Source organism: Pteropus vampyrus, unplaced genomic scaffold (genome assembly GCF_000151845.1).
Source record: "Pteropus vampyrus isolate Shadow unplaced genomic scaffold, Pvam_2.0 Scaffold2, whole genome shotgun sequence".
Taxonomy (NCBI): Eukaryota; Metazoa; Chordata; class Mammalia; order Chiroptera; family Pteropodidae; genus Pteropus; species Pteropus vampyrus.
Genome location: NW_011888783.1, coordinates 27,444,015 through 27,465,185, shown reverse-complemented (window position 1 = coordinate 27,465,185; position 21,171 = coordinate 27,444,015). Strand labels below are relative to the sequence as shown.

The 21,171-nt window shown below is 32.4% G+C and overlaps 1 protein-coding gene across 21 annotated transcripts in view; it reads right to left on the bottom strand.

Moving 5' to 3' along the window:
- Positions 1-21,171, bottom strand: part of BAZ2B (bromodomain adjacent to zinc finger domain 2B) — a 292,747-nt gene that overhangs the window by 108,836 nt on the left and 162,740 nt on the right. For all 21 annotated transcript variants that reach the window (XM_011358820.2, XM_011358863.2, XM_011358829.2 and 18 more), the window contains exon 5: positions 14,945-15,092. In XM_011358820.2, coding sequence (XP_011357122.1) covers positions 14,945-15,089 — 145 coding nt within the window. In that variant the 5' untranslated portion in view covers positions 15,090-15,092. The remainder of the gene's footprint in view (positions 1-14,944; positions 15,093-21,171) is intronic.

Below are 21,171 nucleotides of genomic sequence, written 5' to 3'. Positions count from 1 at the left end.
GGTAAACTTAAAACTACACAAAACATAAATGGTCAGAACAGACTGAATTATAAAGAGTCAGAAACTGATAGAAATACTTCTACAACAGCTAATGAACTGGTAGAAAGCAGCATCCTTAGATGCATAGTTAAAACACTGATTGTATGATTGGGAAAAAGCAAATGAGCTAAACCCTGGAGTCTCATAGATAGAACATGAGCAATACCTAAATGAAGCTGTCACTCTTGCAGCAATAATTAAGAATTGACCATACACAATTTGCTAAAAAAGGGATTTTTAAAAAAAAATTCTAAAAAGAGTGATATCTATATGGAACTGAGTAGAAAATTTTAACAAAATATAAGCTTATTCACCACAGATATAAATGGGGAGAAAAAAGTATGGTCCTGTACACAGAATTATATTTATGACTGGCAACATTATAAAGAGGCTACCTTATTTTTCTTTCTTAAACAATTCTTGGTGGAAGATAACTAAAGCATAGAAAGCTCCCAAGTGGCAACATTCCTTGGTGAGAAAGGATACACTTTTTTATTTAGCGAAGATGATTAGGACTACATAATGGTTATAGTGATATCATGCATTATCAAAAATACACATTAGTATTGTTTCTCTATCATCTTTTAAAAAACGCAGATACTAATTCTATGTAAAAATCTTCCAGAATTTATTCTGTTCTTTATTCAACTGTTACAGTAATTTATTTAGACATTTCATGAACATACCTATTAAGCATCAAGTGCTATATTTAGTTATTGGCATACAAAGATGAATAAGACATAATCCTTAACCTCAAGGAACTCATGGTTTGACCATAATTTAAATAGTATGAGACTATTTTTTACATCACGATGTATAAAACAAGTTAGTTAATATTTTAATATTATAAACTAGTACTGCTACTGCCATACACAGGACTAATAAATCCTAAATACCTAAAACAGGTCTCATACATAATAGATATAATAACTGATTCAAATCAATTCATTACTCATTAAGAGAAGCTCATCTCTGAGACTAATTTTAAAGGCCTTTAATCTGAACATGAAGTTGTCGGGAATCTTCATTTAAATTTGCAAGGATGCTTCCTAGTATCTTTTTGCCTTCTTTCCACCAACCCCTGGTCCTGATTTTCTTTTATTTAAATTACCACTTGACCCTTTGTTCCACTTTGATTTCATTTAGGTCACATGTTGAATTTGATCTCACAAAATTCTACCACCTCTAAGATTTTAAATTCTTAAGTTTCACTCTAACTACAATTTCCCCATTTCCATTTCTTTCTCGGCATGACTTCTGATCTCTCAATATTCTACCACTCCCCTGACTCTATCTATCTCCTTTCCTCTCAATCCCATCACCACCTCTCCTGTGTGAACCTTAAAAGTCTTACACCTGTATGTCTACTTCTTTCTCACTTCTCAAAATCTCTAATGTTTATGTCAAGCCCAAAGCACTCCCATTTTGTCTGTGAAGTTAATAAAGTTTTCCTGATCACTAGATCTCATTAACCTTTACTCCACTCTTCTCATTCTTAACCTCTTTATATAAATCTGGCAATGCTGAATGCCTCTCTTCCATATTACAAACCTTAAGCACCAGGGCATGGAACTATCTCGATCCTCTTCTTAACTATATCTTTCAATAATACCACTGTCTGCTTTATTGTAGTCTTTTTTCTTTTCTAGATGTAAGCATTCCCCCAAATTTTGTCCGACTATCTCTTTTTTTCCCCATTATACTTTCTTCCTTAGTTTTTTCATATGCTTGTACTGATTTAATACTTCTATGTGAATGAATTCTAAATTAGAAGTTTAGCTCCTTGAGAGCAAAAACTGAACCTCACTCATCTCAGTATCCTTAATACCTGGCATAATCTGAAACATAATAGGTACTTCACAAATGTTTCCCACTGTTGGATTTTTGTTCACATTGTTTCTTCTACTTCAGACCACCCCACTGGAAGCCTATACAAATGCTCTTAGACTTCTTTTCCCTTTTATAGTCCTATCCATCCTTCCCTAATTATCTAAAACTGTATTGCCTAAGAAGTATCCCTGAAACTCCCAGATATGTTGGGCATCCTTTAGACATCCTCTGGACACAATCTGTCTTTTATCATACATGGTTATGATGGAAATGTTAGGTAGGTAATCAAACATGAGCTACAGGAGAACAAAGGAACAGAAGCCCAGCCCAGAGACAACCCAGAGACCACCCAAAGGACACTCCACTTGCAGTTAAAGAATCAGTCCTGAATCCTGAGAGACAAAAGACTGGAGGGTCATAAAACTTATAGCTGGTTTAATCCGGCTACAGACACTTGTGCAGAAGGTACTACCCTAACCTGGCCAAAACCGCAGCCTTATTATACCATCATTCTAATATCATTCCTCTGCCCAGAAGTTCATGAATCTAATTATAACAGACTGAATTCTAGGTAACCACATGCACACTAGGCAAAGTGTTATATAGCAGCCGAAGTATCAATCAAAATGACCCCAAGCATGGATCACCTAGGAACGCCTTTGTAACCGCCTTTGCAACCACCTAGCGGGGCCCTACTTCTCCACTGTTACAACCCTCTTCGCTGAGAACCCCCCTCCTCCCTTGGAGCATACTCTGTCTTTTATCTTTTATCTTTTCACCTCCCAAATTCCACAGGGCTACAGCCCTCCTTCACATAGCCCATCTCCTTCTAAAATGTACTTTTAATAAATATTACCTTTCATAACTCACACTGTGCTAGAATTGTCTCTGTGGCAGTGACAAGAACAGAGACTCTCTAGTGTTGTTGCTGGGCGATGCTGGAGTTCAGATCGCCCCAACAGTAACAGAAAGAGTCACTTCTTAATCATTTTACTCTTTACAAAACACTGCACACAGCAAAATTATCAGTTGTAAGGACAATGTCTCCTAATACCTGCAGCAGACAGCTCTAAAATGATAGTTTTAAATTCTTTCTCTCTTTTTTTTTAAAGGCTATCATTCTTTAAATGATTAGAAATACATCTCACTTTTTTCTCTGCTCCAATTATAAAAGGCATTCACAATGTTACTAAAAGCTCTTTGGGTATTCAAAAACTGATTTAATGCCATCTATGTTGTGGCTTTATATACAACAGAGGGTTAGACTGTACCCTTGGTTGAAGGTCAATGACCTTAGTCTTCTCCAACTCTCTTGAAATTTCAAGCTACTGTTCATAAAGTAATTTTTAATCACAAACTGGCGATGTCTCAGTGAATACTGTAACTACATTTAAAACATAACGTTCTATATTAATAAAGAAGCAGTATTATATTTTCTTAGATAAAAAAACATAAGTCAAAGTGGCTCTATTAACCTTATGATTACAAAATAAAATTATTTTAATATTAGAATGCTCTAGTTTTGGAGAAGTAACTTTTTTTTCTACATTAATATACCTAATATTAGAAGATGATTCCAAATAAAAGCCTATTATAATTAAAACTCTTAAATTTTGCTCAGAGAAAACATTTGCAAACTGATACATTATATCATAAAATAAAAATACTTTTAGAAGACCATAATTATTTTTAACAGATATTAACATTCAAATACTATTTCACTATTATGAATGCAACTTTTTAGTTTCTACTGTGACAAGTAACAATGTGCACATTTTGTATAATAAAAACATACACCTGTAACGCTGAAATTCTACAATGTGCACATTTTGTATAATAAAAATTAATATACACCTGTAATGCTTAAATTCTTGGCTTAAAATAAGCTGATACTTTTTAGGAGAGCTTTTCAAATTCTACTAGCCAATCTATATATAAATGATTAAAAGCAGTTACAACACATAAAGCAGGTGTCTCAGTAACAAGACATGGTAACTGCAAGTGTCTTTATTAATATTAATGAACTTCATGACACAACAAAATAAGAGTTTTTCTTCTAAAAGAATAAAATAGTATAAATACTGTACTAAAGCCTTGAACCCAAACTACCAGTGACCAAAGCTCCTACCAATCAGGAAAAGTCCAGATAGCAAATCAAAACAAAATAATTAAGTATACTAAAAAATCTAATCTTTTAAAAAATCAAGGAGACTGCTTACTATGATAGAACTCCACATATGTTGCTTTCTGTGTACTTAAAAATGTCTTTACTCTTTCATTGCTACACAAATTTGTCTTCAAACTCTTGTCTCTAGCTCTTAAAAATTATAAGCATAGTTTTACAGCATTATAAAGGCAGTCTGTCGCATACAACCTATAAATCCTCAAAAATGGTAATGCATTCAAATAAAGACCATATGAACACTGGCAATAACTGAGTGTAATAACTAAAGTGAACATCATCAAAACTACAGTTAAAGAAATGCTCAAATTACTGGCTCACACGTTAAAATTCTTAAATAGAGTAATGTCTAAATATTCTGAAATTCAAAACATACAAATTCTACGAACTTGAACTTTTTGATTAAAGAACAGAAAGAATTCTATAGTTAATGGTGACAAAACATTTCTTCCCAAATAATCTTCATTTCATTCCTGTATTCTCATAACTTTTTCAGCCAGTCAACCTTCATATTTTAACATATAAAAAGATTTATGGTATGAAAATAAGGTATTTTTATTTATTTATAAGTATGTATTTTGAAATTATTTTAGACTCAAAAGAGTTGAAAAAATAGTAGAGTCCTAACTTCACCTTATGTTAAAATCTTACATGACAAAAGAACAATTTTCAAAACCAAGAAATAAACCTTGATTAATTAACTAAAATAAAGGATTTATTCAGATCGCATTAGTTTTTCCACTAATGTCATTTTTCTGTCCCAAGATCAAATCCACGGTCTCGCCTTACATTTAGTTGCTGTGTCTTCCTAATTTTCTCTAATTTTTGACAGTTCCTCAGTATTTTCTTTCATGACCTTGATACATTGAAGAGTACTGGTCAGGTATTTTTTAGAATGTCTCTCAATGTGAGTTTGTCTAATGCCTTCTCATGATTAGAAGAGGTTATACATTCATTACTGAGAAGAACACCCAACGTGCCCTTCTCGGTGCAACATATCTGTGGACCATGATGTTGCTATGTGGTACTGGCGATATTAACTTTAATCACTTGGTTAAGTTGGTATCTGCCAGAATTCTATGTAAAGTTACTACTGTCCTTTGAGACAATCTTTTTATTAGGGAAAAACGTCATTAAAAGCCTAGGTTACCTTGGGAACAAAAGCTGCCACTCTATAAACATTGAACATGGTGAATGGGCTTTTGATTTAATTTAGCAGATAATGTATCAATCCTCAGGCACATGACTATTCTTAAAAGACAGGACAGTTCCTCTTTTGTAATAAGCATTTTTGTTAGATCTAGTGAAAGAATTTAGAATTCATAAAGTGCTAAAAACTCCACAATATTATAAATATTTCTATATTCAAATATAAATGTATTTTAATAATAGAACAGAAAAATAACTAAAAACAATCTAATTCTAAAATCTTGTTTTGCTTATGTTTCAATATATCAAAAAAATCTTAGTTTTCCCATAATGAATAAAAATTATTAAAATTAGCTTTGAAAAACATTCTGGGAATATTAATTTTCTGAGACTGCCATAAGAAAGTACTACAAACTAGGTCACTTAGAACAGAAATTTGTTGTCTCATATTTCTAAAGGCTAGGTGTCTAAAATCAAAGTGTTGGCAGAGCCATGCTTTCTCTGAAGGTGCTAAGGAAGGCTCTGTCTGTTACATGCTTCTTTTCTAGCTTCTGGTAACCTCAGGCATTCTTCCTGTCTTCACATGGCTTTCTCTCTGTGCATCTCTGTGTCCAAATGTCCTCCTTTTACAAGGATACCAGTTGTATTGGTTTAGAGCCCATCCTAACAACCTCATTATGACTTAATTACCTCATTTAACCTCGATTACCTCTGTAATGACCCTGTCTCTAGGTAGGTCATGTTCTGAGGTACAGGGGGTTAAAGCCTCCAATATATCTTTTTTAGGAGAAAGATACAATTTAATCCATAACACTGGGTTTATTTTTAAGAGTACTTAATTGGTTTGAAGCCATTACCTTTCTTTAGTAATTTACCATTAAAATTCTAAATTAATATTACAAAGTTCTTCTCATAAAAGCTATATTTCAAAAAATATTTGGTGCCATGTAATCAAGCCCTTCATTAAATAAACCCACTGATGGGAAAAAAGCTAGACAGTTTAACATGTGAGGGCCTTTATTTATGATTTATAGATATCTACAATGTAGGCAACTTAACTAAAAAGAAAAGTAATGTTATAGTAGTTTATACTATAAATACTCAAAGAAACTGAATAAAACTTTAGCATTATCCCCAAACCTTTAAGAACAATCATATCTCATTCTCTTGATGATTTTCTACAGAATGTAAACTTAAGCCCTGGTTATCTCTTAAATTAAAAGTTCAAATTAAATAATAACTTCAGAGTTTGGGAGTTTTACTTATTCACTGCCTCTTCAATAAGGTCGACTGATCTGTTAAAATTCTTTACCCAGTGGCTTACAATGCCCATCCCAATCAAAATCTGCATAGTTATTTGGTAGAGCAAAGCATAACATAGCCTAGAAAACTTATTAGAGTTCATTTATCAACTAATTTTTAAGTCCTAGTCCCGCAAGTTCTCTCCTTCCCTCCCTTCCTTCGACAATTGTTTCTTGAGCATATATTTTTGTGCAAGGCACTTACTGGAGACATAATAATATAACAGATATAGTCCCTGCCTTTTAAATGTAGAAGAAGGTACAAATATGCAAAATGACATCAAAAGTACAATTATAAATTATGAAGAGTACTATGGAGGAAAATATTAGGTGCAAAAATAGATAATAGTTGGAATAATTACCTATATACTGTGAACAAAGGAGACTTCTCTAATTAATGTCTCAGGATAGTTAATTTGAAACAAAGCATGAGAAAGAATCAGCCTTATGAAGACCTTGCAGAGAAAGAGCATGTTTGAAATCCTGAGTTGAGAAGGAATATTTGTAACTGAAGAAGTGAAAGGTCAGGAAGACTAAAAGTTAATGGGACAGAATGAGAGTAGTACCAGATAAATTTGAAGTAGGCAGTGATTAGATCATAGAAGATATTATCAGTTAGGGTGAAAAGGACAAGACACCCAACTCAAAATAGTTAGAGAAAAAGTGACTGTTAGACTTACATAATGCAAAAGCTTTTGGAAAAGGCTCACTTTTAAAGACTGATTGAACGTTTACCAGGACCAAATTTCTCTTTCTTCTCTTGGTTCTACATCCTCAGATAGGTCCTTCCTCCCAAGATTTGTGGTACTAAAGGGTATCCATCCTCACCAGTTCCAGTAAAAATCACAGAATAGAATCTCTTTGCCTTGGTTAGCCTGATTTGCATCATATGCCTATTCCCTAACCAATCACTACTATCTGGGAAATATATTTGGCCAGACTGGGTCACATGCCACCCTCTGGAGTGTTGGTAAATTTTTTTAAAAAGAAAGTTATTTTGGGGAGTAGGGGGAACAACATCGGATCATGGTGAAGTAGTAGTAAAGTGGTTGCATAAATCATCCATAGAAGACAATTATAAGAACTGGGTTTAAAACAACAAAAAAACCAAAGAGGCTAGCTAGGAAACATCCAAAATCAAAGAAAACCCAGGGGAGAACTTATCTGGGAAAATGGTAATGAAAAAGGGAAAAATGGTAATGAAAAAGGATAAAATGTGTGACTTTGCAGTGTTCTGGTCTGATAATGCCATCTAAACCTCACAGCTACAACTATAGAAAACAGTAGAAGAAAAATGAGCAGGCTTATTAGCTAAAGGTGCCAGAGGTCAGAATCTAGGACTGAGAAAATACCAGAAAATTTAAAGGGAAAATCTAGAGAGAATGAGACCCAAATTCAGAGTTTAAATTATCCAAATGACTAGCTATAAGAACACTGTGCGTGAATGGGGAAGGACTCCAGAGATACTGCAAAATAGCTAGCAGAGAACAGAGAAAACTACTCTTGTAAGACAAGCTACACATGGCAGATCTGTTGATTTTGATTAATACTTAATTGAATGAATTCCTTCACCATGATTAGCTTAGATAGCAGAAAGCCTGAAGTGTCAGAGTACAGAGTCCAAAGCTGGCAGAGCAGCTAGAAATTAGAGGGTTAATCTTACAAGCAAGGAAATCACACAAAAAAGAGGCTCATTTATACCTAAGTACTTGGCTTGGCTGATCCATAGTACTTCACTGGCACAAAGGAGACCAACAGACGGTCAGTCTTAAAAAGCAACAGTGGGAAGACAGGTTATCATCATTGTTTTTGACCACAATGTAATTTAAATGGACATCAATAAAAAATCTAAATGTTAAATTACTGATGTCTAAACAACCCATGAGTCAAAGAACTCACAAAGGAAAACAGAAAACATTTTTACTGGAATATTAATAAAACGAAAACTTATCAAAATTTGTGGGATACAGCTATAGCAGTACCTAAAAGGGAAATTTATAGCATTAAATGGATATATAGGAAAAGGAGAAAGGTCTTAAATGATCTAAGCTTTCCTTTTGAGAAATTAGGATAAAAGAAGAAATCATACCCAAAGAAAAACAGGAAGAAATAAGAAAGGGCCAAAATCAATGAAATAGAAAATAGAGAAAAATCAATGAAACTAATAGCTAGTTTGTCAAAAAGATCAATAAATTAATAAAACTCTAGTCACAAAGAAAAAAGGTGCAAATTATTAATATTAACAATGAAAAAGAGGACATCACTATAAATCCTATAGACTTTCAAAGGATAAAATACTACTTAGAACAACTTTGAGTCCATAAATTCAACAACGCAGATAAAATGGATAAATTCCTTGAAAGATATCAACTACCAAAGCTAACGCAAGAAGAAAAGAATTACCTGAATAGTTTTATATTGATATTTAAAAAGTTGAATTCATAATTTAATATCTTCTAACAACGATCGGGGGAAAAAAAAAAAAAAAACCTTCAAAGCCCAGTGTTTTCTACCAAACATTTAGGGAAGAAATAATACCAATTATATACAAACTCTGTCAAAAAATGGTTTCCAAGGAGGAAATGGTCAACTGTGTCCATTCTACCAAGAAGTTGAGTGAAATGAGGACAGAAAAGTGACTTTGGTATGGGTTGAAATACACATTAAAGACAAGGAAATGAGAAAACATATGCAGCTCTACCTTTTGAGAAGTTTGGCTATAAAGCAAGGCAGAAAACAGAGCAATAGCCAGAATAGCATTTGGGGTACAAAAAGGGTTTTTGGTATATATTGCTTTTAGGATGGGAGATATCCTATGCTTTTATACTGATGGACATGATCCAGTGAAGAGAGAAAAATTAATGATACTATATAGAAGGAATGAAGTCCTTGAAAAGTATTTTATAATCTTTACAAAGGAATTGATATTTGCTATTGTTTATGACATCATTTTGAGTTAAGTATTTTATTTAATTAAATTTATATTGTTACACAGAATAGTATATTGAAGAAGAGTTACAATAAGTATGCATGAGCTATCAGATGCATTAATGAAGATAAGATCTGTTGAACTGATACATATGTGTGTGCGGGAGTGTGTGTGTGTGTGTGTGTGTGTGTGTGTGTGTGTGTGTGTGTGTGTGTGTGTGTGTGTGTGTGTGTCAGATGTTTATTACAATACATAGGCGAAAAAGTATGGCAGGGGGCTATCACCAGATCAGCTCAAATGGGTAAGTAATTGGCTCATTTAACATTTATTCCAATCTCCTTTTTGAGTACCTTCCTGTGATGCAGAAGCTGGGCAGCTAAAAGATTTATATTTAGCAATCTCTCTTACAGCCAGATTTTGGATATAATTGTTTAGATTCTGCCAATCAGATGTATTTAGAATTAATTAAAAACTGAGTTAAGCTGGCAGAGTAGCAGCATATGAGGTACTCTTATTGCTGGTGCATATCTAGCAAGCAACACAAAACAGCCCTGGAGTCAGTTGTGTCAGTGGTTCCTGATCATTGGATTACAGATAAGGGGGTAGGATCCATGGAACCACCAGCTGGAACTGTAGTGTTCTGATTGAACTAGAAGTAGTTTCCTTAAACAGGTCAGTTCAACCGTAATGCTCTGAAATCATTCAAAAGGACCAGAGGCTAGCTCCTCAATAATTTTTCCTCAATAATTTTATGAGTATCTAATTCCCTGTAATCTCTTTTTGCTTAAAACAGCTTTATTGGTTTATGTTATCTCTAGATAAACTGATTGATATATCAACTAACAATTCTAACTAGTGATACAGTTCCCAAACCAAAAAGCCAAATTCAGACTATCACAACTGGCCTGATAATTTATAATCATGTAATCACTTTTCAAAGTAATACTAAATGAGAGGTAAGTAAAAATTTTAAAAAATATATGCATAACCTTGGAGGTAAAGGAGAGATTCTTAAACAAGACAAAAAGCATAAACATAAATAAAATCTAATAATCTGACTACTTTAAAGTTGTAAATTCTATTCAGCAAAAGACAATGTAGAATAAAAAAAGACACACCATAGACAGAGGACACTTCCCACAAACATAAATGAAAAAGGAACTAGCATCCAAAATATAAAAATAACTCATAAATCCACAGTGAAAAGATATACAACCCAAGAGAAATATGCACCAAAGCCCTAAATAATCACTTCAAAAAAGAAGAAATCCAAAAGCCTAAAAACTTATAAAAAGGCACCTCAATAAAACACTACTTCATATTCGTCATTGACAAGAATCATAAAGTCTGTCAATGACAAGTGTTAGCATGGCTGATAAACATTGAAAATTCTAATACACACTGGTGGGAAAATAAATTGGTACTACTGGTAAAATTGAAGACATCTTTATAAAAGTATGCTTATATGTGTCAGGATCCATGTATAATTATAGTCATAATGTTGTAATTGGCAAAAGTTGGAAACAACTCAAAATATCCACCAACAGTTGTGCGGATATAAAAATGGATGTATATTCTATTCAAATTCAACACACAAAAATTAACTGTGCTTTTTATCCTTTAAAATTTATTTTTCTTCCACATTTCTCATTACATCATTCCACTTAGTTATCCAAGTCAGGTCAGGGCTCCTCTCTCTCAACATCACCTTATCCAAATTCAGTCATTATCTCCCATAAGAATCTACTCCTTTCTTCTTTCCTGGAAAACAGTGCTGTAGGTGGATCAGCCCTTTTACAGCCATGAGATATACACGAGCTTCACAGTCCTTTCAGAAGACAAAATATAAAATGAGAAGGAGTGCAGGTCTGTAATGGCTTTACCCACCCCAGGACTGCCTATCTATGGGCTTGTGTGTCTATTTGTCATGTTTTCCTATTCATAGCTAACCACTGTCAAATTGACACATACTCTAAGTTGTGGCCTTCCTGGTCAATCTGTCATTCCCTCAGTATACCACAATTTGGCATACTTGTATAGAGGTAAGTGGCTTGCAATTGAGATACATATTTAAATCAGTCTCTTTAATTTTTAAAAGAAAAGCAGGCATACTCCAGCTTAAACTACAAAAGTTTTAAATAGTTTATGTTTGATACATTCAATATTTTATAAATTTTTGTTTGAAGGGTTCTACTGAAAAAATAGATTGAAAACCACTGGTCTATGGCACAGCTTACCTATCATTGAAATTTCTCAAAATTCTATCTTTATATTAGGTCAAATGACCACAAATTTCAAAAAATTCACTCTGTAAAGTTTAATTGTATAACTATACTTAAATACTCCTCTCTGAACTTTTTCTCAGAGCCAATATGCAGAATAGTTTGAATATCTGTGAAACTGGCATGTAGGCTATTGTTCATCATATAGTCTTTTATACAAAGGTTCTAGTAGCATATTCCCTACAGCACTCAGAGAAAGAAAAAAGTTTGTTGTTTTTCCTGAGGAACTGATAGCTTACTAGCACTAGGATGTGAGGCATGTATCCCATTATGTTTTCCTTTTATTCTTTGCAGCTAGGTTATTAAGTTTTCTGTTCATTATCAGTGGCTTTCTTTGGCTAACACCTTTTTACTTTTCAAAGCTAATCTTGATATTTTAGTCATTTTGTTTATTGTGCTAATATATTTACTGAAAGCTGTCCCAAATTATTTTTTAGAAGTATGCAAGTTATTTTTTAAAAATCATACCTTAATGAGAAAAGAAATATTGTATTTTTTATATTCTGATAAAACCAAAAAAAACACATATAATCAGATGACCTTAGATTAATCAATCTTTATTGTAGTGTTATTTTCTACCCAAGTTACTGTAATAAATTGAAAGGTGTTTTGTGAAAGGCAATCCTCCAAAGTCCCTACGTATTATTGCTGGGTACGCCAAGACAGCAAGGCTTTGACCACTGTTTAACCAAGCCATTTCTTAGGACTGCATTTGCAATGGTCACCCTTAAAGGATGAGGTAACATCTCCTTCCAGACAAAGAGTGAGTTTGTTTTCATTTACTATAAAAGCAGTGGATTCCCCCAGCTCAGTATTCCTTATTTGTGATACAAACCAAATGCAAATGCATTTATAAGATCTAATGGAGGCTCTTCTGTGTGGCCTCTGTGAGACTTGGGAAGCATAGGGAGCCAATGCCAACATGATGCTCATGCTATTTGCTATGCCATAAGTAATAAAATCTCTGACCCAAGAGTCTCATGTCTTCTGCCAGCATCCACAATAGGAACAGGCTAACTTGTAGGCAGGTACAATCTCAAATCCTGACAAGGTATTGATTCAAAAGAAATCAGTTGATCATTCAAACTTTGAAAGCAAGGTTGAATTACATCCTTTGTAACTCAGAGGAATTCCTACAGACATGCCATTAATGAAGATGACAGAGAATGGTCAATTAAAATAACTCTTTAAAACAACAGAATGTCCTCAAAGGGGCCGTTAAAGACCTGCCGAGTTTTTGACATTTTAAAGAAGAAAATTCTGCTTTGTTATCTCTGTACATCAAAAAAATTGAAAGAGATTCAGTTTGTTCAAGATAAAGAGGCCAGGTCCATTACCACCCTATGATTTTGTTAAAATGGAGAGAATTATCAGATAATGAATAGGCCAAAAATAATGAATCAAACAAAAGACAGAAAATGTAAACTGAGTTATGTAGGACAACTGAGCATTCTCTTAAGTAACCTATGTGTTGGAAGTTAATACAAGGCTTGACTTTAAACTAAGACCACAATACTGTGAAAGTTAAAAACTAAAAATCACTTTCCTAGAAAGTGAAAAATCTCATGCTGTAGGTACTAAAAGCACAATGTGTTTACATGAATATAATTTCAGAATAAGTATAGAAATAAACTATATTTTCATTCAATGTAAGCATTTCAACATAAAATCTATACTACCTTTTTTAAATTGGAAAATAAATAATAAAAACTTATTCCTTTCTAGACAAGGAAATTTCTGATGTTATTCAGCAACTTAGCATACCTCACCCCTTCTGCAAATCCCAACTATCACTAACAACAACAAAAAAAACAGTACCCAAGATATGACTAAACAGAACAGTAAACAATTCAAATTCACTATTCAGAAAACAAAATGAGAAATAAGTGATAGCAAAGTGTCTAAGAAATTCAAGGTTTGTACTCAGATATTATTGAAACCTTCAATATAAAAAAAGAATATCTCTCTAGAAACATTACATATATTAAAACCTAATTCAGAAAGAGTTACAGAAAGCAAGAAAAAAATAACAAAATTACAGTGTGTAATCATTTGGACAAACTAACGAAGTAAAATGCCAAGGGTGGCATCATCTTTTCTGAACACAGCCTATCATCAAAGGCATTCATCATTTATATATAGTCATCATTTTATATGTAAGAGAAGTGTGGATGAAGTTATTAAATAACTTAACCAAGATTGTACAGAGTGCAAGAGAACAGGGATTTTATTTATTTTTAATGTAATGCTATTTTATTATGTAATTGATAAGAAATTTTAGGAAATTTTTCTGATAAGACAAAATTACATCCTTCTTGTTATTATTCTATTAATTAAAAAACTAAGTAATTAAACAAATATATATTTGACAATAGGGTATTTTATAGGCAAACATTCCATATTTATGCATTTCACTTACCCAAAATTACAAATCTAATTTGAAAAAGTGAAATATCATTTACTTCTACTACTTATAAACATATAAAATAATCTATAAGATTAAAACTGTTTAAGGTTAAAAAGCTTCCTAGTGATAAAGGAATGAGTTAGTCAAGTATAGGTGTTCAAAAAAAAAGGGGTGGGGAATGTATTCTACCAAACCTGTGTTTTAGCAAATAGTGATTTTGGGGGGTAATTAAAAATACCTTCTACATAATTAATCAAAATTGAGGCTATTTTCACTTCTGAAATAAACCTCTCTTCAGCAATATAAACATCATTTATGATGTTTAGGTTTAAGAGAAACCTGTCATACTTTAAACTTTTAAAATTCTTTCCATAAAGTAAATGATCTGCCTTAGTATACATCTGTGAACTGAAGAGTTTGGTGGTCATTTCAAATGCTGGAAGCATATCTAGGGCAAAGAGTTTATAGCATTGGTACCTACTCTGACCACCAAGGATTCCTTTGTATTTCTTCACTCCTTCATTGGCCTATTGTTTTAAAAAGACTTTGCATGTATTAACGTATTAATTGAAATAGTGACATTAATGAGAAACTCACAAAGATAACTTCTAATAAGCATGAAAAGAATGGAATAACCAGTGCTACTCCAGTAAGTTAATAAAATCCTTAAAAAAGTAAACACTAGATGCTGAGTAGAGACCTAACCATTGTTCAACAGGTCAACAGAGGTAATGAGAACAGTTTATTCAGAGCTCGATAAAACACTATAAACACAAATTAGGAAAAGGTAGGCATTCTAAAACTGAGTTAATAAAGGGTATTCACCACATGGGTTGATTGTAGAGCTAAGTGAAGCAGCTCCAGTGGAAAGGCCGCCTTTTGAAACCGATGAAGCCACAGAAGGTATAGAAGATGAAGTTGGTATAGTAGAGGAGGCTGTTGAAGATGGTAACCGTTCTCCAGACTCCATTATCTATAAAAGGGAGAAAAAAGTTTTAGTATTAGATAGTGAAATTACTTAAAAGAATTAAACATAAGTCAAGCTTTTAGGCATACTTTTTAAAAATATGAAATAAGTTTAGAATATATGTTCTTCAGAAAGATAAAATATGGAAAAAATAAAAATGATATAATTAAAAATACCCATTTATGAAGTAAGTTTAATGTTAACTATATCAAATCCTCTTCTAATAGACTTGCATAATTTTCTTATATAAAAAAAAATAATGGTTTGAATATAGCAATTTCACAAAAATGTGTGTTGCCATAACCTTACTTGTTATTCTTCCTAAATCACCTTATCACCTATTCAGTTAAACATAATACCCACATTGCCCTAATAAATCAAAAATATACCACCACATTTAAATGGACTGTAACCCTGTCATTTAAATCCAGATAGAAATCTGCTTGTAGGTCTTAAACATCCAAGAATCTTACCTGGTAATCCCCACTACAGTGAGTCTCTACAAAAAGACATATACATTTTCGAGTTTTTATTGTAGTCAAGTTTGGACTATGGTTTCAAAATGGCCTTAGTACGACTGATTTATAATCACTGAACCACTTCTAAGCGTCTTTATTAATTTGCTTAGTTATTTTGGGTACAATTTTACATTGGTCTTACTGTAACAGTTTATGTTGATATAGAAAATCTAGAATAGAAACGGGAGAAGGGCATCAAAAGATAAATTTCCACTTCTAAAATAAATAAGTCATGGAATAGAATGTAGAGCAGGGTGACTACTGTTAATAATACTGTATTGTACATTTGAAAATAGCTAAAAGTGTAGATCTTAAAAGTTGTCATCACAAGAAAAAGAACTGTAATTGTGTGATGATGGATGTTAACTAGATTTACTGTGGTGAGCACTTCGCAATCTATAAAATATCCTATCGTTATGTTGTATACCTGAAACTAATATAGTGTTACATGCCATTACATCTCAACAAATATTTTAAATCTAGAATAGGTTATAGTCATTTTAATACTCTCTGCATACACTAATCCCACAATTAAACAAGGCAACCTTGAAGTTCACAGTTGCTTTAAGGACTATACAACCTATAAGAAGAAACAAAAAAAGATACTGCTCACCTATAAACTTATGATCAGCCACAAATAAACTTTTACCATTTAAATAATTTAACCATAAAAAGATTTCTGTAGGGAATTCTATAGCCAATTCAAATAATTACTATATATTTTCTAAGAAAAACAATTTGATTTCATTTAAAAGTATTGACCAATTAAAATAGTGCAGGGTTAATATTTAAATGCTGCTTGAATGCATATGGTATGTAGATGATTTTTTTCATGAGATAAATACATATAATAAAGGTAATCTCAAGTTGGCAAAAAGCATCATTATTAGTAAGACCATTTCAATGAGTTTTCTAATCAAATACAATTTAAAACTTCATATTCTGGAATTGCTGTCAATCACCTCCATAGGTGATGGTATTGCTATAATGAGTGCAGCTATATTCTTATAGAACTTTTCTTTCTCTTTATTAGCATTCATCATGGAAAGGCATAGTTAGTAATGACGGCTACGTGGAACTAATGCTTAAAGGGCAGGTTTTGGGTCCTCAAACAGTAACTAATAAGCTTCGAGACATGTGGCTGTCTGAATGCAAGGCCTATAACTGACATCTTTCTCTACAAACTATTTTCACCAATGTCTCATTTCACTAAATAAAAAATATGGATTCTTTACCTAGATAGTTTACAGAAAAAGACTTTTTAAAAATTTATAGTTGATAACCTCATTGTCTCAAAAAATTCTCAAATATGCTATATAAATGTATTATTATTTAAAAATAACAAAAGGAGATTTTTAATGCAATCCCTATCAAAATACCAATAGCATTTTTCAAAGAGCTAGAACAAATAATCCTAAAATTTATATGAAACCATAAAAGACCCCTAATAGCCACGGCAATCTCGAGAAAGAAGAAAAAAGTTGGAGGTATCACACTACCTGATATCATACTATATTACAGGGCTACAGTAATCAAAACAGCATGGCACTGGCACAAAACAGAAAAATAGATCAATGGAAAAGAACAGAGAGCCTAGAAATAAATCTACGCCCATATGCTCACTTAATATATGACAAAGGAGGCAAGATTATACAATGGGATAAAGACAGTCTCTTCAATAAATGGTGTTGGAAAAATTGGACAGATACATGCAAAAAGAAGAAGCTGAACCGTCTTCTTATACTATGGACAAGAAAAGACTCAAAATGAATTAAAGTCTTACACGTAAGACCCGAAACTGTAAAACTTCTAGAAGCAAACATAAGCAGTAAACTCTCTGACATTGCTAACAGTAATTTCTTTTTGGATATATCTCCTCAGGCAAAGGAAACAAACAAAGAAATAAACAAATGGGACTACATAGAACTAAAATGTTTTTTGTACAGCAAAGGAAACTGTCAATAAAACAAAAAGACAACCAACTGATTGGGAAAAGATATTCACTAATGATACATCTGATAAGAGGTTAATATCCAAAACATATAAAGAACTCATACAATTCAACTATAAAAAACAAACAACCCAATTAAAAAATGGGCAGAAGACCTGAACAGATTTCTCAAAAGTGGAAAGACAGATGGCCAACAGACATGAAAAGATGCTCAAGGTCACTAATTATCAAAGAAATGCAAATTAAAACCACAATGAGATATCACCTCACACCTGTCAGAATGGCTATCATCAATAAATCAAAGAACAGCAAGTGTTGGCGAGGTTGCATAGAAAAGGGAACATTCATACACTGTTGGTGGGATTGCATATTTGTATGACTGCTATGGAAAAGTCTGGAGTTTTCTTAAAAAAATAAAAATAGATATACTTTTTGACCCAGCAATTACAATTCTGGGTATTTATCCAAAGAAAACCAAAACAATAATTCATAAAGATCTGTGCACCCCAATATTCATGGCAGCACAATTTACAATAGCCAAGAAATGGAAGCAACCTAAATGCCCATCAACAGATGACTGAAGAAGTTATGGTTCACATATACAATGGAATATTACTCAGCCATTAAAAAAAAAAATGAAATTCTACCATTTGCAACAACGTGCATGGACCTAGAGGTTATTATGCTGAGTGAAATAAGTCAGATCGAGAAAGATAAATACCATATGATTTTACTTATATGCGGAATCTAAGGAATAAAAAGAACAAACTAGTCAAAAACAGACTCTCACAAACATAGAGGATAATCTGGTGATGATCAGCAGAGAGGGGGGTTGGGGGGCTGGAAAAATGAGGTGAAGGGTTAAAGAAGCAAAAATTAGTAGTTGATAGATGGTCACGGGGATGGGGAGCACGGCATTGGGAATGCATTAGCATTAGTGTATTGGTTAGGTGTAGATCAGGGGAGAGAAAGAGCAATTACGGGATCATTTTATAAACTATATGAATGTCTAACAAATGTATACTTGAAACTAATAAAATAAAATTAAATAAAAAAAATAAAAGGATGTTTTTTAAAAACTTGACTTTGTACTACACAGTCATAATTTGGTGATGTATTATAGATAAGCACATTAGCTCAGTACCTGGCTTATAAGAGCTCAATAAATAATAGTCATTACTTTTTTATAGGATAATAAGTTATAAACTCTACGTATATTTTTTTCTGTTGCTCTAATTTGATTCAAGACTAAAGGAAAGAAAACTCAGAAGGCAAAATGGGCAGGCTCCACATATTGTTCATTGGAGATTACATATATTTGATGTACGATGTACTTTTGAGAATCTATTCTGTAGAAATAAAGTACCAATAGGTTCTTTATTATAACATTGTTTAAAAATAAAAGAAAATGTAAATATGGTAATAAGAAAAAGTAGAACTAGAGCTAGTAGTATAACGTATGGGGGCCTATTTTAGTTGCAGTAAAAGTGCAATTTTCTCTTTTAATCTTGGTTCCTTTTGTTAATTTAAGTGGGAAGGGGCTTAACTTTTTTAAAAATATGCTTATGCACCCATTTTCCTTAGAAGTTGTAGCCATTATTCATATATTATTTCAACTATTTTGATCTTATATATTTTTAGCCAGTATGCTCTTAGGCAGCTGAGTATTCTCCTTGCATGTAAAGTCCTCTTCTTTCACACTGGCCCTAAGTTTTAAATATTTTTTCATGTTTTAATAGGTATTCCTTAGTTGTAATAACCCAAAATTTGGTCAATTAGTCCATGTTCACCCTATACATATCCTTCTTTTCATTTTAAAGAAATATAATAAATCTACTCCAGACTTTGTTACTCTAGAATTAGGAATGTTATGCTTGAATTAACAAGGATTGACTTTTCAAATTTTTATTTTTAAGCTAATACTACTGAATTCACATTTTATTTACTATTGTCCCCTGCCAAAGCATAAACATAGAACTGGAATAAATCCTAGCCATCAACTTGAAAGTTAAAAAGTAAGAAGGCAATGCCTTCGTAATTGTGAATAAGCCACAAAACAATCATTGGCTTACCAAACTGTAAGAACTATTCAAAGGTTTGAAATACATGTGCAGCAAGGAATGCCAAATACAGTAAGTGAAAGTATGAGAAACAAGATATGTGCATAAGATACAAAGTATTTCCTCCAAAATATTTACTAATTAAAAAGGGCAAAAGAGGAACTTCACAGTGGAGAAACTACAAAACCTGCAATCAAACATAGTGACATCATTTATCTTCTGATATCCTTAGAAAGGCATATCACCTCTGCAGCAGTCTTCCCAATAACATATAACCTCAGTCAAATAATGAGAAAACATCGAACAAACCCAAACTGAGAGACCATATACAAAATAACTGACTAGTATTCATCAAGTGTCAAGGTCATGAAAGAAAAGTAAAGACTGAGCAACTATCATATGTTGAAGACTGAGGAGAGACAACAACTAAATGTGATGTGGGATCTTAGGATGGATTTTGGAACAGAAAAAGGATATGGAAAAATGGAAAATTTTTCCATTAATGGAAAAACTGGTGTAATTCATGCAAGGTCTGTAGTTTATAGTACTGCACCAATGGTAATTTTTTGACTTTTATAATTTTGATAATTGTATTATGGTTATATAAATTATTAAAATTAGGGGCATCTGGGTAAAAAAAAATGTGTGTGCTCTGTATTTCTTTTGCAATTATTTAAGTCTAATATTATTTCAAAATAAGGGGTAAAGAAAAACAAAAAACTGCAAAAATTTTGGCACACAGTAAATACTCAAAAAATACATATGCATTGGGGTTGAAGAGTATAAACCTAAAACCGGAAGAAATGAAGATACAGAGTACATTGTGTCAGCAAGACATTTGATAATAGGTGTGATCTGGGTTCAAAAACTGTATCTAGAGCTTATTAGCTATTATGTTGTATAAACTATGTAACTTCAATGAACTTTAAACTTCTTCATGAGTAATATGAAAATGTAGTTGGGAGAATTAAATGAAATAATCAATTTATGTAAAGTGCTGAGTACCTAGCATTCAATAATTGTCAGCTATTGTTTTTAATAAGTGAACATCTGTGTATATAATTAGCCATATGTATGTATGGCAGTAAAAAAAACCTTAAGGTATTTTTAGATTATTCATTTCAAGTAAATATTTCAGCATCGTGTCTATTTATAGGTTATGTATATGCTTGGCTTGTTAATATACTTTTTTAGCCAGATTTTTGAGTTCAGAATTAAAAATAAATGACTTAGAATTGTATAAGTACCAATGAAACTTGCAAAATAAGGGTTTTAGCATGTTCTACCTTGAAACTTTTGAAATAAGCTAGAACACAAATATAGATAAAAAATTAATACATTAATTTTCAGTTGAAAAAATATAATTACTCTATGATCACAAATTATTATTGAAGCATATTGCATAAAAATTGGAAGAAACCCATTTACTCAGATTATTTAAGAAAAATGTGTTCATTAAAATAAAAACAGTTCAGACATCCAAGAATCATTTATTCCCAGATTTCTGTTATGGCCAGAGCATCCAGATCTGATATTTACAGAACTGTAATAGACTC